This window comes from Lycium barbarum, chromosome 4, assembly GCF_019175385.1.
Source record: "Lycium barbarum isolate Lr01 chromosome 4, ASM1917538v2, whole genome shotgun sequence".
Classification (NCBI taxonomy): domain Eukaryota; kingdom Viridiplantae; phylum Streptophyta; class Magnoliopsida; order Solanales; family Solanaceae; genus Lycium; species Lycium barbarum.
In genome coordinates this window covers 37,819,804-37,846,999 of record NC_083340.1, presented here as the reverse complement: position 1 = coordinate 37,846,999, position 27,196 = coordinate 37,819,804, and the positions used below count along the sequence as shown (strand labels likewise).

General features: G+C 33.9%; 2 protein-coding genes across 8 annotated transcripts; one reads left to right on the top strand and one right to left on the bottom strand.

The window, feature by feature from the left end:
* The first annotated feature begins 686 nt into the window (after positions 1-686).
* On the top strand, positions 687-4,642 carry LOC132635904 (zinc transporter 4, chloroplastic-like). 3 transcript variants are annotated; one of them, XM_060352498.1, is made up of 4 exons: positions 687-773; positions 1,243-1,303; positions 2,090-2,772; positions 3,919-4,642. In XM_060352498.1, exons 1-4 carry the CDS (start codon positions 702-704, stop codon positions 4,372-4,374), a joined length of 1,272 nt encoding a protein of 423 aa, XP_060208481.1. In that variant the 5' UTR covers positions 687-701; the 3' UTR covers positions 4,375-4,642. The 3 variants fall into 3 exon arrangements, with proteins under 3 accessions (XP_060208481.1, XP_060208479.1, XP_060208482.1); XM_060352496.1 differs by having other exon boundaries at positions 687-839; XM_060352499.1 differs by lacking the exon at positions 687-773 and adding an exon at positions 780-1,115.
* Positions 4,643-5,663: 1,021 nt separating this feature from the next.
* LOC132635905 (receptor-like cytosolic serine/threonine-protein kinase RBK2) lies at positions 5,664-13,472 on the bottom strand. 5 transcript variants are annotated; one of them, XM_060352500.1, is made up of 7 exons: positions 13,272-13,472; positions 12,750-12,874; positions 12,389-12,466; positions 8,598-8,677; positions 8,360-8,495; positions 8,136-8,285; positions 5,664-6,023 (listed from the first exon to the last, which is right to left on the bottom strand). In XM_060352500.1, exons 2-7 carry the CDS (start codon positions 12,774-12,776, stop codon positions 5,913-5,915), a joined length of 582 nt encoding a protein of 193 aa, XP_060208483.1. In that variant the 5' UTR covers positions 12,777-12,874; positions 13,272-13,472; the 3' UTR covers positions 5,664-5,912. The 5 variants fall into 5 exon arrangements, with proteins under 5 accessions (XP_060208483.1, XP_060208484.1, XP_060208485.1 ...); XM_060352501.1 differs by lacking the exon at positions 12,750-12,874 and having other exon boundaries at positions 13,272-13,470; XM_060352502.1 differs by lacking the exon at positions 12,389-12,466 and having other exon boundaries at positions 13,272-13,468.
* Positions 13,473-27,196: the final 13,724 nt, after the last annotated feature.

The window sequence follows — 27,196 nt, the reverse complement described above, 5'->3', positions numbered from 1 at the left end:
TCTCCAGACCCAACTTTGTTGGATTACATTGGGTTGTTGTTGTTGTCGTCAATGTAAACGAAACTAGTATGTTATGGTCAGTTTATTGAACCAGCTATAGAACATGCTTCAATATCCCAAAAAATATCATGTGGTATTCATAAGAGAGTATAACATAGCTTCACAAATGAAAATTATCTCACGAGTCCAAATATGTGATTAGACTCTTAATTACATTCGGATTATTCTTTCAAATCCCCAATTAATTATTTAGGAATTAGGTCTAGAATCCCCAATTTTCCTTCTTGAATCTCATGTTTCTATACTTAAAATCTAATCAAATTTAAGAAATTACTTCCTAGAATTATTAGGTTAAACTCAGTTTATTTAAAATCTAAAACCAAGAGTTCTTCTTCTTAAATTCACTAAAATGGAAACTGATCATGTCATTTTCTTATTTTTTATTTTATTTTATATCTAACAAGTATGCATCGTGGTCACGAAATTGGGATATATTTGAACCATATACGTAAGTAACGTCGGAGGTATTTTTAAACCGATACTTTACCGGAGAGTAAAGCTGATCCTTTTTACACAGTAGAGAGACAAATTTGACTCTTTTCCCCTAATTTATTCAAACACCGCTTGTGAAAAAAGCGAATGGTTTGAATGTACATAAAATGGTTCGGGAAAGAAGTTTTTTTAAAAATAAAAAATAAAAAATGGAGGGCATGACTAGGGGGTGTCGACACAGTGGTGCTCATTCTCTTGTTAAACAAGCGACCGTTCCCGAAGTCTCCCATCTCCTCTCTCTTCTTTCTTTACAATTAATGTCGACATCCATTTCTCCCCATCTACTAGTATTTCCCTTTCTTTATCCTTTTCTACACCCTCCTCCTATAAACATTTCTTTTTCTTGGATAAACGGGTTTTCAAGAATTATAATAATTTTCACCATTTTCTTGTCATTAGATTAATAAACCCTTCTTATGCTTATATATAGAGATTTGTGTTTGTGTTGTGCTTTCTCTGTTCGTGTTAAAACTTATTACCTATAATTGAAAAAAAAAAAAAAAAAAAAAAAAGAGAAAGACAAATTCCCTCTCTTTGGCACATATCCCATGTCATTCATTGAGGTTCGTTCTTCTTTTAGTGCCCCCACAACCCCACTCCCTTTTTATTATGTGTATTCCTTCCTTTCTCTGTTTGCCATTGAAAGTTGTGAGTTTTATTCTAATAATACTACTACTTTGTTATTTTCAGGATCTTGTGCCCCTAGGCTATTTTATGGACCATATTAGAGAAAAGACTGGTTTTTTATCAGGTAACCATTTTTTGTTGTAATTGTTATGGGGATTGAGGAAATTGAAAAAAGACTGAATCTTTAATTCTTGGTATTGCTTGTTTTGGTTTGTTATTGATGGAGAATTGCTCAAAATTGTTTTTTTCTTCTTTTTTTATGTATTGAGGAATTCTCATTTCTTGATGTTCCAATTTGTTACTCAGTGTCTTCATCAAGTGATTTGTGTCCACTTTGGATGTTAAATTTAGTTTATAAGTAGTTCATTTTTTGAGTCTTATGATGAAACTGAACACTCTTTGTTTTGACGTTCATTATCTGGATGGGTTCAATTTTGTACTGATTTTGCTTTTATGAAATGTTGGGTAGTGAGTTCCAAATTTGAATTGGTATTAAAGGTTTGTTTTTTATTTTATTTGTATATCTTGTCTTCATTTGCTCTGTGCATGTCTGTTTTGGCTGCTGAATCTCACTCATGTAGTAAAGCTGGGAAAGGGAAAGAAAAAAGAAAGGCAGTATTAGTTGTACTTTGTCAAAAATGGAATTCTTGACAAATCCAACTCTTTTCACTTGTTATTTATTTTCATGTATATTACTTGGGAAAATACAGATTGCATTGCCTTCAATTACTTAATGAATTTCATGTATCACATCAAAATTGTTAAATTTACTGTAATGAGGTGAATGTTTGTAGTGTTCTTTCAAGGAATAAACAAGAAAAATTTGATGGTTCTTCATTGTTTAAGTATTTCAATTATGTAGAAATTGAAATGATTCTGACAGTCTTTACTGTTCTTTTGGTCAAAACAGATACCATTATGCTGAAACTTTCTCAATCTGTTTCCAATACTGCCTGTGGTACTGCTGATGAAGCGACAGACGGATGCCGAGATAACTCGGCTGCTCTCACCCTTAAATTTGTGGCTATCTCAGCCATCCTAATAGCGGGTGTTTGCGGAGTTGGCATCCCATTAGTTGGCAAGAAGCACCGGTTCCTCCGAACCGACTCTAATCTCTTTCTTGCTGCTAAAGCCTTTGCTGCTGGTGTCATCCTCGCCACAGGATTTGTCCACATGTTACCAGGCGCGACGTCATCATTAACTAATCCTTGTCTTCCGAAATCTCCTTGGAAGATATTCCCTTTTGCTGGTTTTATCGCTATGATGGCTGCATTGGGTACCTTGGTGGTTGACTTTGTTGGGACACAGTATTATGAAAGGAAACAAGAGAAAGAAAACCAAAAAGATCAGACTGATTCAGGGGACTTGGTGTCGGAATCAGCTATTGTACCAGTTGAGCCAAAGGCAAGGAATGATAAATTGTTTGGTGAAGAAGAAAGTGGTGCAATACACATTGTGGGGATGCATGCACATGCAGCTCATCACAGCCATAGCCAATCACAAGAACATGGGCACTCCCATGGGCATTCACACTCCCATAGCTTCGGTGGTGGGGATGAGGACGGTGGAGTGAGGCATGTTGTTGTTTCTCAGGTAATTTTGCTTGAATTGTTTCACATGTCATTGGCCTTTCTCTGTACTTCTTAGCTTAAGGGGTCGTTGATAGGGTGTATTAGGTAGAATAATGATGGTATAAAATTCTAGTAAATGTTTGGTTGCAAATTTAAGTCTAGTACAACTAATACTAATACCAGTATTACTTATTTATACACCCAATTCAATACTATTCTACTACATTGTAAATCATGACATTAACAATATCCGTACTATTCTTGTACTTATACACCCTACACCCTGTTCAGTACTATTTAGAAATTATGCAATGCATGTTATTTTTAATACAACAAACCAAACAGTCGACAAGAAATAATGCTACCATAACTAATCCCAGCATTACTTATCTTCTAACGAAACGAAGTTTGTTGTGGAATTTGGTGAGTGCTGTCTGGAAGGTTTCGGATTATCTCATCAGTTGTAGGTTTTAAAGAAATCAATTCCTTTTCCTAAATGCCAACATTTATGAGAAAGAGAATGTTTGGATTTAATCAGATATCGTGCCACGAAATTTGATGTAATATTTCCTGAATGACTTGTAGTTTTGAATGGTTTACTGAATTTACAACAATTTACAGGTTTTTATGGAATTGATATAGAGAATTCAATAGACGAATCCAACTTAATTTGGGATAGAGGCATATGTAGTTTGATTGCTTGCAGCTTTTTATAAGCCTCTATTCCTTGAGCTTTGATAAATACATTCAGTAGGTAACTATATGATACTATTATTTATTCTAGGTTTAGTTGGGTATTCTGCTAGTTGCTTTCTAATTGTTTGGTGCTTAAGATTTTCAACAAACCTCTGAGATACTGCATATATTGTCATGTCAATTCCAACTTTACACGGAATAGTACCTAAAGTTTTTTAGCGCTTCCCTTGGTCTATCAGGTGCACGTCATTAGATACTGTGGTGAGGTGTGCATCCAGTTGTTCACAGAATAGATTTCTTGGGCTGCTTGTTTCCTTAGTAGTATTATAAGACTAGGACCAGCTTGTCACTTTTGTTTAATTGGCAAATGAGCAAAAGTTTCGTTACTCCCAGGTTTCATTTGCATAATGTTTGTATACCTGTCAGTTTGATTGTGAATACTTGGTCATTCCAACAATTTTTTCTATGGCAGGTCTTGGAGCTTGGGATAGTATCACATTCTCTCATAATAGGCATATCATTGGGTGTTTCAGAAAGTCCATGTACAATAAGACCCTTGCTCGTGGCGTTGTCGTTCCACCAGTTCTTCGAAGGTTTTGCATTAGGTGGTTGTGTCTCACAGGCGCAGTTCAATTCCCTTCGTTCCACTGTAATGGCAACATTTTTTGCCATAACAACCCCCTTGGGAATCGCTATAGGGATTGGAGCTGCTTCATCTTACGATCCACATAGCCCGAGAGCTTTGGTGGTGGAAGGGATCCTTAACTCAGTATCTGCTGGAATTCTAGTCTACATGGCTTTAGTAGACTTAATTGCTGCAGATTTCTTGAGCAAGAGAATGAGCTGCAATACAAGGCTTCAAGTAGTTTCTTATTTTGCTTTATTCTTAGGGGCTGGACTCATGTCCCTTCTTGCAATATGGGCATGATAATACCACATTTATTAGATGCATGTAATATTTTTTTGTTTTTGTATCTTATTATTATTATTCATAAAATGAGCCAAGCAAGCAATTATTTACAAAAAAAAATTTCCTGTCATTTACTTCTCCTTGACCTTGGGGAGGATGTTGTTGTGGGCCCTGGCTGGAAGGGTGCTTATGTAGTTAATTTGAAGATGGAGTTGCAAACAGAGAAGAGAAAAGAAGAGAAATGTTGTATTTAAGTCATGCAATCCGTTTTCTTTGTTTTGAGATATGATTATGATTATGATCTTCGGAGGCAACTAACTTGAGAGTATATACACTCCTTTGATGATGTTTCGTTTACGTCTATATCAGAGTCAGACTCAGTTTATTTTTAGCATTTATGAGGTACGAACTACTCTTTCCGATTTTATGTGGAGCTATATGATTGGACACGATATTTAAGAAAGAACGAATTTTAGAAGTTGTGCTTTTTTCACATGTCATAGCCAACTAATCAAGTAATTTAAAAAGGTTAGAATCCTTAACCCACAAACTTCAAATTTTGGCTCTTTTGTAATTGACGGAATCAATAATGAAAATTAAATGGCATGACTCTGGTGCTTTGGTGTATGAACCTCATGCTTTTCTAAATGGAGGGAGTTGTAATAGAACTTTTTGACTTAGAGAGGAATAACGAATAGGTCGGTTTTCCTTCTTCAATGTTGTGTTGAGGTATTTCTACAACAAGCAACATCTACCAACCTATCACAAAGAATAAGAATCTCTCTGTTGGAGGTCTTTATCTTCTTCTGAATCAAATTCCTCTTTTATTAAGTTGAATACTGATAAGATCAGTGATTACACATTAGATGAAAGTCTTCTTTCTTGTTGTACTATGTCGAAAACAACATTCACGTGCCTATAAAGTTTGTAAATCTATACTTTTGAGGTTCAAATTCTCAGATTTGGGTTGCTACTTTAGATCTTCCAGACTCGTGTCCTAACAAGCTTCATCCATTACTAAAATTGCTTTTAACTAGTCTTCTCTTCAAGGAATTATGTGGTAACCTCACCCACCCAAAGTCCAAACTAAACCTTTCAAACAAAAATACTCCTCTAATAACCCGTTTGGCCATGAGAAATTTTCACTTTTTTCCGGAAAATTTCTTTCACTTTATTTGAAAATCAGCGTTTGGCCTTATAAATTCCAATACAACTTCAATTTGGAATTTGAAAAACACATAAAACCCTATTTTCACTTTTTTCACTTTCAGTACATTTAAACAACCAAATATTCTTTGCAAAAACTATAACCAAACACAACTCCAACTTCAAATTCCAAATAAAGTGAAAAATACTTAGTTTTCATGGCCAAACGCCTAATTATTGCCAGCATAACAGTCTCAGTACCATAGATTATGACATGTCAAAAAACAAAGCCAAATTGTTACCAGGAAAAGCAATTTCTTACTTTTACCTATCTTTGGTAATCAAAGTAGCTGAGGTCTTAATGTTGTCATCAGAAACTGAATGTCTTAGCCTAAGTTGTTTAAGATCATTCATGCATTTTGTTGAGTTGTGCTGCATTCATGAGTTCTTCTGAATATGTCCTCCTTCGCAGCCATTTCTGCTTGTAAGCATTCGTTATCAGTCCCCAGCAGGACAAAAACCTGCAATACGAAAAGGATCATTGTTTCAATCTGAAAGCAATGTAGGTCTCTACCAAGATCATAAAGACTTTTGATACCATCTAAAACAAAAAGACAAAACAAAAGGACCAATTGTCTTATTGAAATTAGTAATTAACATAGAAGAGAACTTCTTACAAGTAGGGCTGGGCATAAATGCCGAAAACCGAAAAGCCGGACCGAATCGAACCGAACTTCAAAAAACCGAAACCGAAAGAACTGAACCGAACCGAACTAGTTTGGTTCGGTGTTCGGTGTCCACCTTCAAAAAACCGAAACCGAAATAGCCGAACCGACGTTTGATAAAACCGAACCGAAGAACTGAACGTCCACCGTAGTTTATTCTCTTCTTGACAAGTATATTCTCTCACATTTGGTGAGAGCTTGGAGAAATTAGGAGTTGTATTGATGTAAAGGCTACTCGAACCAATTTTTTCAAAGTAGTTTTAATTATTTTGCCATTACTTAGTAGGACCATATTCGGTGAAATCAACTTAGAGTTGAGATACTCTTAGGTTGATTATAGTTTTTTAATCTTGCAAAGCGTATTATTCATTTTGTAAATGATTCCGTTATTTTCATTATTAATAAAAAAAATCGCTAAGCTCGCTGCTCGGTGGTATAATATTAGTTAACAAAATTTTTTTCGAGCAGAGGTCTATCGGAATATTTGAACAAACTCGAACACTTTATGGTTTACATTTTCAGAAACTTCGGTGTTCGGTTTTTAGAGTTCGGCTCTTCGGTGTTTCGGTTTAAACCGAAATTTAATACATTACCCAAAAAAAATTAAAATAGTCCAGGCCCATTAAGTTTAAGCCCAAAAAAAATCCAATTGTAATAAGCCCCCTTTTGCTTTTGTATCCCTAATTTTCCACTTTAGTTGAGAAAATCAAATATCCTTAACAAATGAAGGTGATTAGGATGTGTCTTTAGGATTAATGTATGTCCTTTATGTGTTTTCTTAATTATTCTTATTACATGTATATAATACCTAGTAATCTTATATCATGGTTATGGTTTTCTGTTATTGTGTATCCTGTTTGTTTGATTTTGATTTCAATTTATCAGTTTTATGTTTTATTGCTTTTGAGAATATGAATTAGTGTAAATGGAATCGCTTCTAATATCATATCAAAAAAACCGAATTGAAAAAACCAAAACCAAAACCGAAACCGAACCGACCTTCAAAAAATCAAAACCGAAAGAACCGAACCGAACTAGTTTGATTCGGTGTTCGGTGTCCACCTTCAACAAACCGAAATCGAAATAGTCGAACCGAAGTTTGATGAAACTGAACCGAAGAACCGAACGCCCACCCCTACTTACAAGTGTTTGCAATAAGTATATAACAGGTGGAATTGAATTACTAAAGTTTGATCCATAATATTATCTTTCAACACAAAAAGTTTCCCTTTTCATTCTTGAGATTAGGTTTCTATGCAATATCCATATATAAGCAGCTGTGCAAAACCTGTACATGTTGGTATTTTACTTATTTTCACCTAAGATGCATACTCTTAACTCTTGTTTTATGGGTTAATTGATTAAATGGATTATGTAACATTGGCTAACTTATGGCTCTAAAACTGCAAATTGTGACCTTTGTCATTTCACCTTTAAAGAATAATCATCCTTTAAAAAAAAAATACTCCCTCCGTTTCAAAATGTTTCTCTGATATTTATTTGACACGGAGTTTAAGAAAGTAAAGAAGATTGTTAACAAGAGATATGTAGAATGAACCAAAATGTCCTTTCATCTTGTAGTCTTAAATATGCCATGTGGAAAGTTAGAAAATAAAGAGTAGCCAAAAAAGGACTAAGACATTTTTCTTTAAACAGACTAAAAAGGAAAGTAAGATAAACATTTCGAACCCAACAATTATAACCAACATATTTTGTAATTCTACATCTTGTGCCCCAACAGGAGGTTTTATGCCATGAGAACTAACCTAGTAAACTTGCCAAAAGTTAGCAAGTCCGTGGAAGAAGATGGAATAATAAAATATCAGAAGAACATGCACCTCTATGATACAAAAATGACAGGAATTGCAAAACTACAAGCAGATGAGGGTGATGGAAGGTAATACTTGCCTGATTCATTCGAGGCCGCTTAAGTGGATTCCATTCTACACATAAGCCAGCAGTTAGAATCATACGCTCCATCTCGTTTGGATTGTATTTATCACCAAGAACATGATTAATTAGTCCTTTCACGTCGTGCTTATCGAGCAAAGGCTTAGCCTACAGTTGAATAAGTATGTATTCCTGAATTAGATAAGAAGGAATATGATGGAAGACTTGATACAAGAAAGTACCCAAAGGACAAGGCTCTGTTGTGAATCATCTAAAGTTCTTCGTCCAGTTATTATCTCCAATAGCAGCACACCAAAAGAAAATACATCGGTTTTCTCATCAACAACGCCATGCATAAAATACTCAGGCGCAAAATGCCTGACAATGTCAAGACAAATGCATTAGATCTCCTTGCAAAGTAGATGAAAGATATCAGAGATATTTTCGAAGCTTTTAGTTCAGATTTCAGGACTAACAGACCCAAATGTGCCTTCAAACTTGCCCACGTTATGATGTCTTTGCTTTTTGGGAAGACACTTTGCAAGGCCAAAGTCACAAAACTGCATTTACAATTTGTTGATCATCAGTACGCATGCTTACAATAGACAATAATCAAGGGTAATTTGCAGCAAACACGCACATTATCATGACTACTAAGCACTAAATTTGCATGGAACTCAAATAATAGCTTAACAGACTAAAAGAAGAAGAAGAACCTCTTTGCCTATAATTTCTCTCTGTCATAACTCTTGGACCGTTCAAAAATTAATCCACCAGTGCAATTTGCAATTATTAGATTGATTTATGCATTCACTGATATAATCAAATACAAAAGATGGAAGTTGGACTTATATTTCTAATCCTAGGATAGATGAAATTTATATCTATCTGATTTTTTCCATCACATTCAGAAAATTCATAAACCTTTGAACTATTTGATTTACATAAAATCATATATTGAGAAATACAAAGACCGTCCATGTATTGCATATTCTCATGTAAATTTCTTCATGCATTATTTCTTTTAAATAGTACTCCCTCCGTCCCTAAAAGATTGTCCTCTTTTAACTTGACACAAAGTTTAAGAAATAAAGGAAGACTTTTGAAATGTATGATCCAAAACAAGCCTTAGATACTTGTGTGGCTGTAAATCATCTCATAAAGTTTAATTATTTCTAAATATAGTAAGGGGACAATCTTTTTGGGACAGACTAAAAAGGAAAGGAGGACAATTTTTTTGGGACAAAGGGAGTATGAAGTATAATATGCTTCTGATACATCTTCATCAAGTCAAATATAGTCATATACACATCTTTCTAAGAATAGATATCATACAGTAATACAACTATGGTCAGATATCTTGAATTTCCAAATGATATGATACAACTATGAATATTATATTCCAACAATGATTTTTTTTAAAGTATTACATCCTAACAATAATGAAGATGCATGTTCTTAGAAAAGTGGACAAACACTAGATTCATAAAGGATGTCGCATGAAATGTGAATCTTGTGTTGTAACAAGAAAAGATCTTCCTTTTTCTTTTTTTTCTTTTTTAACTTTCGTGATACATGAATAATTGTAGTTCATGAATTAGGAAGGTCAAGGTATTAGTCTTAGATACATGCATTATTTTATTCATGAATTAGATAATAGGAAAAGTTTAGAATTAAATTATTATACATGTACTAGAATAGGTACATGTTAGAAGAATTCTAATAAATACCTAGTATTGCAACACTTTATGTAAGTTAAGTTATTGGAACAATATTTTCCTCACTTGTCTCCAAGATAATTTGTAAGGAAGTAAAGATCTATCATTTCCTCAACTTGTCTTCAAGAAAGAATTTGAGTGATTGAGAGAGCTTCTCCTCTCTCATTTTTCAACATTTGGTATCAGAGTCATTGACTGTTTTGATAGGTGGAACTACAATGATTTTAAAAGTTAAACAACTTTTGAAGGATGTTTTCTAAGGCAAGGAGCCCAACAAAAGTACCAACCTTGATGAAGTAGTTGCGTATGAAGTAGTTGCATGACGAAGAATCTAAATAGAGAGGTAGCGGATGATATTGCTTCCATGAGAAGGATGGATAAGAAAATACACTCTCATATATAAAAGGATTGATGAGGAGATCTTGGAGAAGGTTTTTATTTGCGAAACCCACCCGAGAGAAGATGAAAACGAAGATGAAGATGATTATAAACATGAGAAAGTACTTGTCAAATTTAACAAAACTAGCTTTGATGAAAATGTAAAGAAGTGATTCCTGAAGAAGTGGACGCTTCTAAATGATATTAATTATTATATAACCTATATTTTTTTTACAGTAAATATGATAATTAAAAAATTAATGAAAAAGAAGTCATACTACTGAGCAATCTCCAAAATAGTAGAGCAATGGTGAGGAGAAATGTTCTAATGAAACTGATGATGTCTCTTTTGAAGCACAATCAGTCAAAATGATAATCTCAATCTCAAAGAAGAAAATATCTTCTGAGAAGACGAGGATCTGAGGGAATCTGAGAAGATAAGATCTTTTGAAGAAAAATGATGACAATCATCCCAACTCTAAAAAAAATGCTGATGTGCAATTTTGGAAGAGTTTAACGAAGAAAGCTGGGGACATTGAAGAATGTTTTGGGAAGTTCAACCACAAGGTTCAAGGAGGATTGTTGAAATGTGAACCTTGTGTTGGAAGAAGAAAATATCTTTTTTTATTTTCGTGATACATGAATATCTTAGTTCATGAATTAGGAAGGTTAATATATTAGTCTTAGATACATGCATTATTTTATTTATGAACTAGGGAATAAGAAAAGTTTAGAATTAAATTGTTATACATATACTAGAATAGGTACATGTTAGAAGAATTCCCACAAATTCCTAATACCACAATACTTTATGTAAGTTAAGTTATTGGAACAATTTTTTTCACTTTTCTTCAAGGTAACTTATAAGAAAGTAAAGATCTATTATTTCCTCCACTTGTCTTTAAGGAAGAATTTGAGTGATTGAGAGTGCTTTTTCTCCCTAATTTTCTACCTTTGGTATCAAAGCCAGTTGTCATGAGAGACCTGTGGAGAACTCGTATTCTTCAACATTCGAGAGAATGAATCATCATATTAAATGAATGTGATTGATATTAGCTACTAGATCTATGAGGATGTTGGGCTAGAGAAGCACCATCTTGAACAAATTGTTTTTGGCAGGTGGAACTACCATGATTTCAAATGTTGTAACAACTTTTGAAGGATATTTTTTTAGAGTAAGGAACCCAACAAAGGTGTCACCCTTGATGAAGTGATTGCATGACGAAGAATCATGAATAGAGAGGTAGATGATCATAGTGCTGCCAAATGAATAAGAAAATCACAATCTCATCTATCAAGGGATTGAAGAGGAGATATTGAAAAAGATTTCTTTTTGTCAAACCCGAGAAAAGATGAAGATTACTGTAAACATAAGAAAGCGGGTTGTCGAATTTAAAATACTAGGTTTGATGAAAATATAAAGAAGTGATTCATAAAGAAGTGGACGCTTCTAAAACACTATCAATTATTGTAGAACCTAAAAAGGGTTTTACAATAAATATGATAATTGAGAAAAGGATGAAGAACTCCTCATGCTACTGAAAAATCTCCAAAAGAGGAGAGCACCGGTGAAATAGAATGTTCTGATGATGTGCCTTATAAAGCACAATCAGTAAATATGATAATCTCAATCTCAAGCTGGAAATAACAATCAGTAAATATGACAATCTCAATCTCAAGCTGAAAATATCTTCTGAGAAGATGAGAATCTTCTGAAGAAAATTATGAAAACCATCCGAACTCTTAAGAAGAATGCTGATGTTTAATTTTGGAAGAGCTTGACGAAGAAGGATGGAGACGTTGAAGAATGTTTTGGGAAGTTCAAGCACAAGGTTCAAGGAGAAGTGTTGAAATGTGAACCTTGTGTTGGAAGAGGAAAAGTTCTTTTTTTATTTTCATGATACATGAATAATCTTAGTTCATGAATTAAGAAGTCTCTTGTATTTGTCTTAGACACATACACTGTTTTATTCATGAGTAGGGAATTGAAAATAATTAGAATTAAATTATTATACATGTACCAGAATAGGTTATGTTAGGAGAATTTTTATAAATATCTAGTACTACAACATTTTATGTAAGTTAAGTTGGTGGAATAATTTTTTCCCCATTTGTCTTCAAGAGAATTTGTAAGCACATAGAGTGAAGTAAAGAACAATCGTTTCCTTCACTTGCCTTCAAGAAAGAATTTGAGTGATTGAAACTGTTTCTCCTCCCTAATTTTCCAACATCATGTACACCACCAGTCCACCACTAGCATATATAAAAACAATCACTATAAAAGTTCTACAAAATAAATACCAAGCTAGAAAGTAGGACTGTATTATGGAGGAAAAATACTATAATCAAGCTAAAGAAGATGGTCAGAAGATCCATTAACTTACAACTATAAATAATTAATACATTTTATAGTCATCATTCATTCAAGAAATCATAGATTGGGGCATTAAAATTCTTATGTTAAACAAAAGCCCCTCTAAACCTACTCTAGATGGTAAACTACAACATCAGTTAGGAAAAATCACCATAAACTTACATTACAGAAATTCTTTTGTCCCTTCATATTCTCCTTACTTCAATAGTTCAATAAGGCTTGTGTTACAATAGGGCTCTATACTTGGGAGCATTTCTACACGCTTCTCTTTTGACTTACTGCAAAGACTATACCATATTCCACTTTAGCTTGTAAATAAGCCTTATCAACAAAATAACCAAATTGGACAGCAACAGTTTCGGAACTATGTTCTAAAACCTTGCCAGAACAGTCATCTACTTTAATTACTAAAGGAATCTCTAATATTAAAGCTTGTCTTTCACTAAAAATAATGATTTTGAAGCACTTACTTCAGTGCTTAAAGCGTGAAGCGAGGCAAGGCGGACGGGTCAAGCGCTTCTATGCTCTAAAGCATGACAAGATCATAAAAGCGCTCACTTCGACGGAAGAAGCGAGAAACAAGGCATGGCATGAATTTTCGCTTTTGCGAAAAAAATGAGTCTTTTGAAAATTTAATTGAAATAAGGGTAAGGTCTAATTTTAAAACTATTGCAATAGACTTACGCGCATCTTCTTCGTTGTTCTTCTTCTCCTCCAATTCTAGGGTTTCAAGGTAAGTTTTTCTCTTCTCTTCTCTTCTTCTTCTTTTATCTTCCTCTATAATTTTCTCTGCTCCTCTTTTTTTGATTTTTTTTTTTTTCTGTTTTTCTTTTCTCCCCTGTTTTCTATTCCTTTTTCTTCTTCTCTTCTCCTCTTTTTCGATTTTTTTTTTATCTTCTTTTCTTCTCCTCTTATTTTATTGTAGCCTTTTTTTTTTTTTTTTGTTATCTGATTCTCTAGTTTTTTTAGGCTTTATTTATTTCTAGTTTTATTGACTATGTTATGAGAATTATTGACTATCTAGTTATCGTATCTATTATTTACTTTTTAATTTAAGAATTGAATTTTTTTTCTTATTATGTTATTTCTATTGAGTTCTTGATTATTTATCTATGAAAATTTAATAATTTTTATTTTTTAATAAATTGTACTTTAGTTGAAAAAAGTGTGTGCGTCGCTTCACGCTTCAGTGAAGCGAGCCCTCGTAATTTTTTTCTGCTTCTCACTTTCCAAAACACTTTTTGAAACATGTGTTTTTATTGTTATACATGATGTATCTCACATGAATGTACCCGTCCGTCTCTAAAAAGTCTTGCTATCTTTGTCCTCTATTTTCCTTTTCCTCTTCGTCATCCTCTCATCTCCATTAAAGGAATCTCCTTTATGAAAGTTTATCCTAAATTCAAAAGGATGACTTTGAAACACATGTTTTGAGCATTATATCTAATGTATCTTACATGAATTTATATCCATCCATTTCCTAACTTTTGCTAAATATTTTCTTCTCTATTGGCTAACACTAATATACTACCACTCTCCATTACTATTATACAGACGCGGGCCCATGTAGAAGGTTGGGAGATCATCAAATATCGGTAATTTTGAACAAACTCTTGTGTGTGTGTGTCTCTATATATATAATATTCTAAAAGTGAAAGCTCCTTAGTTGAAAGTTAGATTATGATAATACCCTTCAAATGTTGAACAACTAAATTATCCTTAACAATTAATTACTTTCAATTAATTGATTAATTTGATCTAATAAATAAAAAAGCTATAACTATTATTCAATGAATCTTTTTAATGGTAAGAGACTAACTGTTGGACGCTTAGGCTTCTCTTTATCGATTTTGTAGCACAGAGAATTACCCATTCTTCAACATCAATTTAGACATCATAATACCTCAATAAATTTGATTCTTACATTACATCATAATGATTCAATAATGTGGGTTCCATTATAGAACTTTTCAAATAAAATAAAACTTTTCTTTGTAACTTTAGTCACACTTATTTAATGTTTTTCACCTTAAATAATTATCACATGCAGCAGACTAAACTTGAGTGGATGTAGTTGAATACATGTAGCAGACATTCTGAGCTATGCATCTTAATTCCCTCTACATTATTTGAGTACAAGACATGCTTAATACTAATCCTGTAGCAGACATTCTGAGCTATGCATCTTAATTCCCTCTACAATATTTGAGTACAAGACATGCTTAATACTAATCCGAGATAAGTAGCTTACACATTTTTTGTGGATTACTGTAGCTGATATTGATCCGAGTTAGAGAGGAAAGATTTGATTGATATGGAAGCATGACTTAAGCGTAACGACCCATTAGGTCGTTTTGGTTGTTTTGACTATTTACCCCTATTGACCCTTTCCCTAACTTCTTTTAGGTATATTTCACTTGCGGGGATGTGTAGTGCGATTCCCGATGCATTCAGATATGATTTGGGGTAAGAAAATGAGATTTTTGGAAGTTCATAAGTGTTTAGTTGACCAAAGTCAACATCGGGGGTAAATGAGTCTTTTTGAAAGTTTCATAGATTTCATTAGGTCCGGAAGGTCGATTATGACTTATTTGAGTAGTTGGTTCGATTCCCGAGATACTCAGGGGTATTTTAAATTTTTTATTTGAAATCTAGTTTTATAAGAATTGGGGTTGACCTCGGTCAACATCGGGTCAAGATGACCTCTTTTAGAAATTTCGAGTGCGCGAGTGAGATTGTAGCGTGTTTTAGAACTGATTTGCATATTTAATTTCTACCCAGGGGTCTCGGATGAGTTTCGGGTGTTGGATCGAAGTTTGGAAGTTGGCAGATTTTAGTGGTTTTGGTGTCGTCTCTTTTTCGATGCTTTTTCAAAGGTCTTAACATGCCTGAATAGGAGTCCGAAAATCACATCAAAGCCTTGCCCTTTCATAGAGCCTCCGAACTATCCCAATATGTCCAAACATGAATTATACGTATGAATACGAGACAATTGGTACCCATATTACCATATAAAAGGTTCGGGTCTAGAAAATCAACCCACAAATTCCGTCCCAAAACCCGAAGGTCAAAACTGTAACTTCGTTGTCTAATCGAGTTTAATATTGTCACGCCCTGACCCTGGGCCTGGACGTTACATGACACTCAGTGCCTGACTACATGTGACACAGCGAACCAACTAGCTGATTGAATCAACATGTGGTATCATAACATATGGAATGCGGAAAATAAACTAACACATACTGATATACTGAAAGTCTGAATGATACATAATCAAAGTGCAGAAGCACTAATATAAGTCTGAAGCATAATTGTAGCCAACATAGCTTAACATGAAAAGCCTACGACTCTGTCTAACTGTTACTCTAGTCTATGAAGCCTATAATGAAGTACTTAAAACACTAACTGTCTGTAAATACTGAAAGATTGTAAAGTAATGATAAGATAATTCCCCAAAAGAACTGGGGCTCACCCAATAGCTGGTACGAGAATCCTAGCGCTCTGAATCGTCAACTTGTAAATCCGTTACCTGCATCGTGAGATGCAGGCCCCGTGCAAAAGGGACGTCAGTACATTTGAATTGCACTGGTATGTAAAGCAACTGAAAAAAAGAACTGTAAGTGGGGTGCTCGGGGAAAAGGCAGCCCAAATTAATAAACATGTAATAAGTGCTGAAACTGAAACTTTAACTGAACATAAGTACTCTCTGTTCTGAATGAGAAACCACCTGTTTATCTGAGTAAATAAGCTACGCCCTCAGGCCCAATATATATGTGTAGACATAATCTGTGGCCTTGTGCCCAAGTATACGTATCCATAACTACGGCCTCAGGCCCAAGATGCATAAAGCATAAACTACGGCCTCAGGCCCAAATACAACTGTTCAACATTCAGGAATTTAAAATCAGGAACTGAGAATCATACTGTAATACATGAGGCTGAACTACTAGTCAGCTCTGAACTGAGACATATATTTTTGAACTGATTATAGAGTGTAAACATACGATGTTTTCATGGCTGAGACTCATGGAATATCAAGGAGCTGAGAGTCATTTTGTAATGCATAATACTAAAATACATAATCATGCTGGACTACATAATACTGGATTACTAAATAGAACTAGATTAAGACATGTATTCATGAACTGATTATGAGGACTGAAAATTTAACTAGTTTATAAACATGCTGAGTTTCTAGGCTGAGACTCATGGGTATAAAACACGACTCTAATTAGATTACATTCTGAGTTCACAACGATCGGAATGAAAGTCATGAACGAAATACGAAACTAGAGAATTGGGGTTCTGCAACTATTCATGGAACTAAAGCATAACTATAAATCTGAGGCAAATTGTAATAGTCAATAAACCGTATGGAGAATTATCAACATTCTCAAACGTAGAGAGTTAGCCTCACATACTTTAACTTTCTACTTTCTGAGCCTCACATACTTTAACTTTCTACTTTCTGAGCGTAATACGACATTACTCAACCCTTTCAACTTTAATCTATAGCAATATAAGTCAATGGGATTCCATATTAGCAATAATATTCATGCTTTGATCACTTAGCCATTTTATCAAACACTTGGTGAGCATAAAGCTTCATAGCCCTTAATGATGGTGTTTCTATACCAACAACCCATTCTCTTGCTCTTAGGTGATTCTACAATCCCAAATAGATATAACAATCATTATACTTCATCACCCATAAGATTATCACAATCCTAGGTCAACAATACAAAACCCTATTACAGTTCATATGATTCTTTTTATCAAACCCGTTTACTATTCTCCCAAGAACTCATCAATTCACAACTATAAATGATGAAAGAGCAGAAGTGTTACCTTTTTTAAGTCCAATCCTCTTGAATTCGAGTTCTAGGATTTCTTTGCTCAATAATGGTGTTCCAATCACAACTCTATCGATTAGAAGGGTTTACTCAAGTTAGAAAGGGATTAGAGACTTGAAATCAACTGATAATCATTGGAGAACACACTTTGGAGGGTTCTTGAGGCTTGGGACTTGTTCTCTCTTTCCTTATGATGATTTTTCGTGAATAGGGGAGGGGGTTTTAGGAAATAAATCTCAAGCTTAAATATAAGAAAAACGCGAAAATATGAGGTTTTGACCCAAAAACCTGACCCATCCGCGTTGGGCCCACGTCGCACGTCCAACGCGGGACCCTCTATAGGTCCCCGGTCAGCGAGGGTTTTTTGTTCGATCGTCCCACGACGGGGAAATCGCACGCGCCCACACGCGCGGCCTGTGTTGGTTTTGCGTAGTGTTCAATAAAATAGGCATAACTTCTTTTACAGAGCTCCGTTCGGACTCCACAATATACCGTTGGAAAGGTGTTTCAAAGAGCTATAACTTTGATGTTTTACGTTTTCTCAACTTACCAACGTATTTTCATGAAATCGGGATGGAAGGAAGACGTATCAGAAACTTAGCAATTCTATCGAATCTTAAGCGCCTTACTATTAGCCACCTTGCGACGATCATATCTCCCTTCTCCGATCTCTGAGTGGCCTGGTCCTTATGTGGTTGGAAAGGTATTTCTACGTGCTACAACTTTCATTAAGGGTTCTTTCCCAAATTCCCAACTAATCAAGGAGTTACGGTTGCCCGAAGTAGGCCCCTCGGCCACTTTCGAAAAACGTTCAAACCTTTAGATGTTTTGCTAAAACTCTAACGATACGAGGTTAAACTTAATTCTAAGATACCGGGTGTAACAAATATGGTCAAATTATTATTCTAGAAAGTTATACGAATCCAATGATACCCATAATGTTATACTTTAGTTCTGAACCCAAAAAGTCACCCAAAATAGCCGAGCCACAAGGGGTAAAATAAGAAATTCAACCCAAAATTAGTTTACGCAACATCTATGGAGTTTATATACCAAAAATGAACCAAAACCATCATCAAATTCATGCTCAAATCAAGAGTTCCCAAATTCTAACTTAGGGAAACTAAACCCCCCAAATCCCCTTCCTAAACATGATTTATAGCATGGATTTCCTTACTGATTAATGATATAAAGATGAAAAGGGGATTAGAAACTTAACCACTTGATAAATCTTGAAGAGCCCTCCTAAAATCTCCCAAATCCGAAGTCTTGAGTTCAAAATATGAGAATGGAAAATAATAATTCGAACTAGGATATTTTATCCAATACTAGGGTTCCTCGCAATTGCTATCCCCTTTCTCGCAAATGTGAACCTCGCAATTCCGAGTAGTGCCACGCAATTGCGATGTGGTCCGGGTCAGTGCAGATCCGCAATTGCAACAGCGAGTCCTCAATAGCATAGATTGATTGTGACTGTGATTGGAACATGAGTTCCCTTATTTATTGCTTCTATGCTTATCACTTGTCTTATTCGTGATTGTATGTTCTTATCACTCCTAATGCTCATTTAAAAGTAGAAAAGAGCTAAATATTAAGTCTTTATTACTTAGCTTGGTTTCTTATGTTGTGCATGCCATATTCATGCTTTATATAGTATCTCATGTGCTTTTAAGGATACATTTGTTATGTCTGAGGGGAAATGGTTCCGGACGGAGTGATGATGGTATTTTGAGTCAGACTGGTTAGAGATAGGTAATGTGAGACTAAGGGCCGATTATTTTGATTTGGAGCCTACAGGGCTGAGTACTGTGATTTGATGCCAAATGTGGCTTGGAACTCGAAGGGAAATTCCGGGATGGTATATGGACCTCACGAGTCCCCTGTGGGTTACAATTCATAATATTTGAACGTGTGTGTACCGGGTGATGGAAAAGACCTAGCATTGCATTGCATTGCATTTGCATATCATGTTGTTTCATTGATTCCTTGTTGTATGACTTACTTAAATTATTGTCTGGTTTGTCTTAAATACTCATTTGGTTACCTGATGGACTTGAGGATTTAGAAGCTTGTATCTAGGCTTGTAAGCTGAGATTATTGTGCTTATTATTGTTATTGTTATTGTGGAATAATAACAGTTAAGTGTGGAAGTAGTATTCGGAAGACCAACCCTCGTCTCCATTTTCGTTAGGGTCGGTTGACGATGTTGCTGAGTACACGTTGTTTCCCGTACTCACGCTACACTTGTTGCACCCTTTTTGTGTGAATATTATGTGTCTGGTTTGAGTGGATCTCGAGACTACACGGTTGCTCGTTGAGGAGGTCATCCGGAGAATTCGGGGTGAGCTACATGATGATACGTAGCACCAGATTCTTCCTCTGTCATTTACTTTCTATCTTTTTCCTTCCTACAACCATTTCGGGTTGTATCCCAGACTTGTATTTCTTTTGCCGTTCTTGTACTAGTGACACCAGATTTTTGGGGTTGTACCACTTTCATTATTTTTTTTATTACTATTGACTTATTTAAGACTTTAAAAATGACTTGTATGATTTCTTTTCCGCATTAAATTCCTTATTAAATAGTTCTAACTGGTTATCGATGATGGTGGGAGATGGTGCCTTCACGGCTTAGTAATTTGGGTCGTGATATTAAGGAAATATTTCAACTTATCTCCTATTTTTTCACTCCATGTGTTTTCACAATGTTACGTATTAACTCGGATATTTCTATTTATCTTTCTTTATCTAATTATATGTATTTTTGTTAATCTTCAAAATCTAGTGATTGGTCTTTTAAGTTTTTTCATCTGATCTAAGGTGACAGAATCTTCCTCATAGCAGCGATATAATTGATATTGCTTCTATTAAAGTCGAGCGACATGTTTTTGGGCTATATATATTATAGCTCAACACCCGTTTCTGATTTTTTGTTCGTTTAAATGAGGCATTTAATCACTCAAAAATAACTATTATTATTATTATTATTATTATTATTATTATTATTGTTGTTTTTCTATTTTTCTAATTTTATGGTTCTCTTTGTTAATAAAAAAAACTTTGAAAGTTAAGGAGTTGTAACAAACACAATATATGGCGGATCCATTTACAAAATAAAAAAAATCTATATGAATAGTTACATTCTTCATTGTTATTTGATGATGCATGAAAAATTATAAGCATCTCAGAATGTGAAAATGCAAAAGTTAGATAAGTGATGGGGTTATAAGGTGGATATCGTCTTGCATCATTACCGCAAAATCTCACTTGCCAGATCTTGTTCAAATTTACCATGTTTCATTATTCATTGCACAATTAGAAAAACAAGAACTTCTACCATTTTCGAACGAACTCTTGAAATAAGGTAATTCGCTGCAGTAGAGGGAAGTCGGTGATATAGGAACTCGAAATTCCTTACTGAGTAGAGAAGACGACGTGGATAATTATTTCATTTCAAGGTGAGACATTATCTTTTTTTTTTAATCTAATATTGAACTAGATTGTTTTTTTTTCTTTTGTTGGTAAATTTGTTGAATTTCATTCCTAACTGCAAATATTTTTTATTGCTTGTTTCATGGTAAGAACATCTTAACCTTTTATGCTCTTTTTATTTCTTTTCCTCATTTAGTTTAGAGAGATGATCCATATGTACTTGCTTTTTTCATAAATTATAAAGAGTATGTTGTAACTATTTTATATATCAGTTTTATAAATATTGTTGGGTATTTTGTTTTGCCATGATACAATTATTAAAGGTATTTCTGTATGAAGCTACTTTTGTTTTACATCATACATTGATTTGCACATCGACGACACCACTACAATATGAGTTATGTTAGGTATAAAATAATAATATTCTCTCCAATCCATCTTAAGTATCTGTTTGCATTGTTTTAAAAGGCAGTGTCAGGACTCGCTCCGGGGCTCGCCTCGGGGCAGGGCAGTGGCAAAACGCCCTGGGGCTAACTTGCGGGGCTTAGTTCCTATGAGGCTTACGCCCTAAGCGCCCAACCGTACGCCCTAAACACGCCTAACGCCCAGGGCTCGCCTAACAGTTCTTACACAAATTATATTTTAAATTTCTTAATTAAAATCATTCACCCTCATAATTGTTTAACAAAATAATGATACTTAATAGTTTTTCATCTATAGAAATAGAAGATTGGGTGTAACTCATATAACAAGTCGTAGTATTGGATATTTACTATTTGAGAACGTCGTAAGGGTGAATATCACTTAATTTTTAAAAAAAAAAACACATAGCGGAATTGTACATTTTCACTTGTCATTGGTCATAAGTCCTATGTATCAGAATTATCATATAATTTAATTTTTTGTTCATGAAGAAGTTATGTTTTAATTGTAATATTGATAAATTTTATTGATTATTTGCTTATAGGGAGATAAAATGAATAGTATGATAGTAATAGTGTTTTAAGAAACTGTGTTTTTTTCCGTGTTTGAAAGTTAAAATGTTAGAATTGTTTTGCATTTCATAATAGCTTTTATTTCATTGTATTGTTTATACTTGTAAAATTATGTTATATATAATTACAAGTTATAAGCGGTGTATAATGGATTGCTTTGATCATTTTTTTGTGAGGATCAAGCGCGCGCGCGCGCTCACACACACACACATACATACATACATACATACATACATATATATATATATTTCATTTAGTTACAGTTTTTTTTTTATGTAATTTTACCTATTTAAAAATATTTATTGTAATTATATTATTTTAAGAAATACTAAAAATTAAATACCCATGGGGCTTATGCCCCGTGCCTCGAGGCTTACGCCTCGTCGAGGCGTATGTAAAACGCCCCGCCTTTTAAACCACTGTCTGTTTGTCACACTCATTAAAATCTATTTGTAATTTTTGCAGTTACATTTCTATTATTCATTAGACACATGTTTTGATGGAATCTTTATCATTCTAACGAATCTACACAAATTTACACAGGATAACATGCGACTCACGTGTCCAAAAACTAGTATATGTATGTGTGTGTATACCTTGAAGGACGAACATATATTTGATTAAGCACCCAAAAAAACAAAGGTTGATTTAGGACACTGGTCAAGTTTGTTGCTTACGTTCTACTCGTGTTATTGTAGGAAATCTTACGGAAAATACTTCATCACGAACACTTGTAGTAATTTTTCTTCATCACGAACACTTGTAGGAACTTCTTTTACACTTCAGGAAAATGCTTGATCACGAACAATTGTAGAGAATTCTTCGTAGCTTGAGGCATGCCAATGGCACTGTCCTTAAGGATATTTCACCCGGTATGGGTGTATCCCCCAGGATTCAACAAGCTCTTCTAGCACACAACTAGGAGCCAGAAACTAACAAAGATTTCATAAAATAGAAAACCCAGCATAATAAAATATAGGAAGAAGAATTTTTTTTATTTTTTTTTATCTCATATCATCTGCTCACAAAATAGTTGAAACTATATATAATGGTAGAAGAACCAACCAAACGGTAAAATACAGCCATCTTAATAATGTTGAAAACGTCCAATACTTAAAAGCATAGTGATGGTCATTCAAGGCACAGTAAAGGTCATTCAAAACAATTTAAATCATCTGTTATATTTTGCAAGACTTTGAATTCAATGACCAATCAAATAGTCTGTTAAGCTTTAAAACCAACATTATAGTATTACCAAATTATTAGCATATTAAAGAGTTATTAAGTCAATATTAAAAATAATGAAAATAGATATTAGTAAAAGTATTTCTTTTTTGAGATATTCAAATTATTTTTACAACAATCCCCCACTATCTCAAAAAGAATAATAAGGAATAAAATCAAATAAGAAGTTTTGGAATAGAATAAAATGAGAAGTTTTGCTGGGTTCTCACAAAAGAGCATAATGCGTCGAATCTGGTGTCGCGTAGACTATGAACCAGACCTAGATAAAATAAGTATAAAATTACAAAATAATTGGTGAAGTTTAGAACTTCTATGAACCAAGAATTCTTTTGTAAATCAGGGTCTTATTTTATCACATCATACTCGCACAATCTTTGTCGTTATCGCGGTTTTGTGCTAAGAGGCCATGCTCGTGTCCTGGTATTCATGAGTGCTCTAGAAATCCGTCACAATTTCATAGAAGCGGCACCACTCCACACTCATATAGGTCCACCCATCAAGTGTACTCTGCACAACAATACACCACCTATAAAGGATATGGTAATGGATTAAGAGTTTATAACTCAACCTCACTTTGCCTTGCAGAACTGCACTATATTTACACACCATAGGAAGGGACATAATTTTTATAGTGCACACTTGATCAACTAATGACTTGTTATTATCCATATGAACCTAATTCATGGGATCTCCAATCACATAGGTTGGGTTACCATCATTGTTGATCTTCTCAAATTGACTTAAAAATCCATTCCCCTCGATGTTTCTTATAGTCTGTGAATTGATCAAGTTCACCTTCTGACTTCACATAATTAATGAAAATAATTTCATCTCACAGCAGCTGCTTTATCACACTATATCTCAAACGAATGTATTTTATTGCCATTGAAAATTTTATTTTCCATTACAGCTAATGCTGCTTGGCAATCCCAATTTTTAAACACGTTGGTTTTATTCCAACCCGACTTATCACTAAGATTCTTAAACACTTAGTCTCATTACCGGCCAAATCCAAAACAACAAAATTTGCTTAGCTGATTCTCATGTTGGCATTCCTACCAGAGGTAACAATATAACCACCTTTAAATATTATCTCATCTTAATCTGAGATCCACTTAGCAACACTGTATCCTTATAATACAACGAAAAGTTCACTATATCATGATAAGGACATCTCTCAAATACTTATTTATCGATCAACTTAATATGTTTGACACAATTTTTTTAAAGTTACAACTGTCAGCATTATCATCTCATAAAGCAATTTACACCATTCAAATGTCAGATCTCATTTACCAAAGAAAACTATTTGAAACTACAATATTTTCTCATAATTAGCTATTAAGGTTGTTGAACAGGATTGAATTCACACATTTTTCAAACTGACACTACAGCTAATGCCCCCACACTTTCAAATATTTTAAGATAATTAAGAAAGAATCTTTTCACCATTCATAAGTAAGTTTCCAGTCATGTAAGGTGTCATATTTTATACAAATTTATGCACTAAAATATATCAAAGATATTACTCACACTTAAAAATCAATACATGATATCATATAGGCAGAGAAGTGATCATTAAAACCACCCATATCTCATTACATTTCACATAACATACGCAGGAGACATGTTTAAAAATAATTATCAGATTAAAATTTATTAATAGGATATTAAAAGAATGAACTTTCACACACTTAACAATGCTTGAAAAGTTAACTAAAATAAGATATTGCATTATAAGATAAACTAGAACGCCCAAATGTAACACGCCATAATAAATTACATGAATGAATCAAGTAATCATAAGTACTAGCATTTTCGACATTTATTTTGACATAGTAAGCACACAAAAATAAATCATGATTACAATATTCATTGCCCACAAATACATCGTTTGGCTAACACAATATTTATTAAATTCATATGAAATTTTCACCCCCACTTTTCCTAATAATCTCACAGAAATCAAATTATTTCATATATTAGGAGCATATACCACTTCAATTAACGCTAATGTTTTTCAGATTTGAGTTTAAGAAGAATTTTCCATTTTCAAAAACTTAAGTCCAAGACAAATAATTCATTCTTCTTCTTCGACATGGGTGTAAAACACAAAGATAATTTTGCTAGCACAAATATGCTTAGCAACACCAAAGCCTAACACTCAATCTCACACATTAGCCACAAGATTCGCTTGAGAAATGACCACAATAATTATATCATCCGCTCACTCAAATTTACTTTTCGCTTAGCGGGATTATCATTTCTCTGAATCTTCATCCATTTAGGGGCATAGATGGCTTATTTTGCCACACACAAAAAAATACATATTTTCATTGAAGATTAAATAATTGAGGTCATAAAGACTTAGTCATCCACACTAATTCTAACATTTTCACTTACAACCTTAAAAACTCACTGGACCGACCCAATTCATGAATTCCACGTGAAACCAAATTCAGGTAAGTCATAGAACAATTTAAAAGCAAAATCTATAAGGAGCATTTATATATGCATATTAACAAGTTCACTGAAAATATATATACGTTCATACTAAATCCCCAAAACAACTATTCTATTGTGAATATCAACTCCTTCTTTAATTAGTAAAAACCTGCGTTAGCACATATGCTTAATATAGAGGACAAAGTACAAGAATTCTCCTTGATACCTTGAGAAACCATTTAATTATACAAGTGCAGTAATTTTCTTGAAAACCGTTTTTTCCTATATGAGGAAATTATAAAGTTCCATCTAACCACTTCACGTTTTGGAAAACATAGTAGTAGTAGTAGTAGAAGAAGAAAATAACTGTGAACCATGGTGCCCCTTTATTAATTATAAATCATGAAAGAATGGGTCTATGAGCCTTTAGCATAAAGTGGGCCCGTAACTAAATATATTCTTCTTCCCTTAGACTTTAACAACCACCCAGACCTATGTATGATTAGCATTCAAATATTAGAAGAAACATACCTGGAACTTAAACAGATTGTACTAAGTTATTATCTATTGATTTTCTGTAAGAATAGAGCGAGAAATATCCTTAAGATTGTTGAAAATCTTACGGAAAATACTTCATCACGAACACTTGTAGTAACTTTTCTTCATTACGAACACTTGAAGGAACTTCTTTTACACTTGAGGAAAATGCTTGATCACGAACAATTGTAGAGAATTATTCGTAGCTTGAGGCATGCTGATGGCACTGTCCTTAAGGATATTTCACCCGGTATGAGCGTATCCCCTAGGATTCAACAAGCTCTTCTAGCACACAACTAGAAGCCAGAAACTAACAAAGATTTCATAAAATAGAAAACCCAGCATAATAAAATATAGGAAGAAGAAATTTTTCTTTTTTTTTATCTCATATCATCTGCTCACAAATTGTTGAAACTATATATAATGGTAGAAGAACCAACCAAACGGTAAAATACAGCCATCTTAATAATGTTGAAAACGTCCAATACTTAAAAGCATAGTAATGATCATTCAAGGCACAGTAAAGGTCATTCAAAACAATTTAAATCATCTGTTATATTTTGCAAGACTTTGAATTCAATGACCAATCAAATGGTCTGTTAAGCTTTAAAACCAACGTTATAGTATTACCAAATTATTAGCATATTAAAGAGCCATTAACTTAATATTAAAAATAATGAAAATAGATATTAGTAAAAGTATTTCTTTTTTTGAGATATTCAAATTATTTTTGCAACAGTGAGATGACCTGATTTCAATTCCTAACTCTAGCAATACTTTAAATTTTTGTCAGTGAATCCCCGCCGCCTTCAAATATTTGGTCAGCCTCTGATGATTGATGATACACGAGTTAGTGGAACATTTGACCACTTGTTCCCAACACTGCACTGCTTGCATTAGTATTAAATTAATCTTCAATGGACGGTTAACAATTTGGGCATGGAGATCGATCATCGTCTTCGATGTTGTGCTTTTTTTTTCTTTCTGTACTAGATGGCCCGAGCCCGTGCTCGATTATTGTTATATAAAAGTGGTCTGACTTTTGCAAGGTACTTCCTTATTTGTTTAGTAGGAGTTTAACCAAAAAAAGGAACCAGTACCA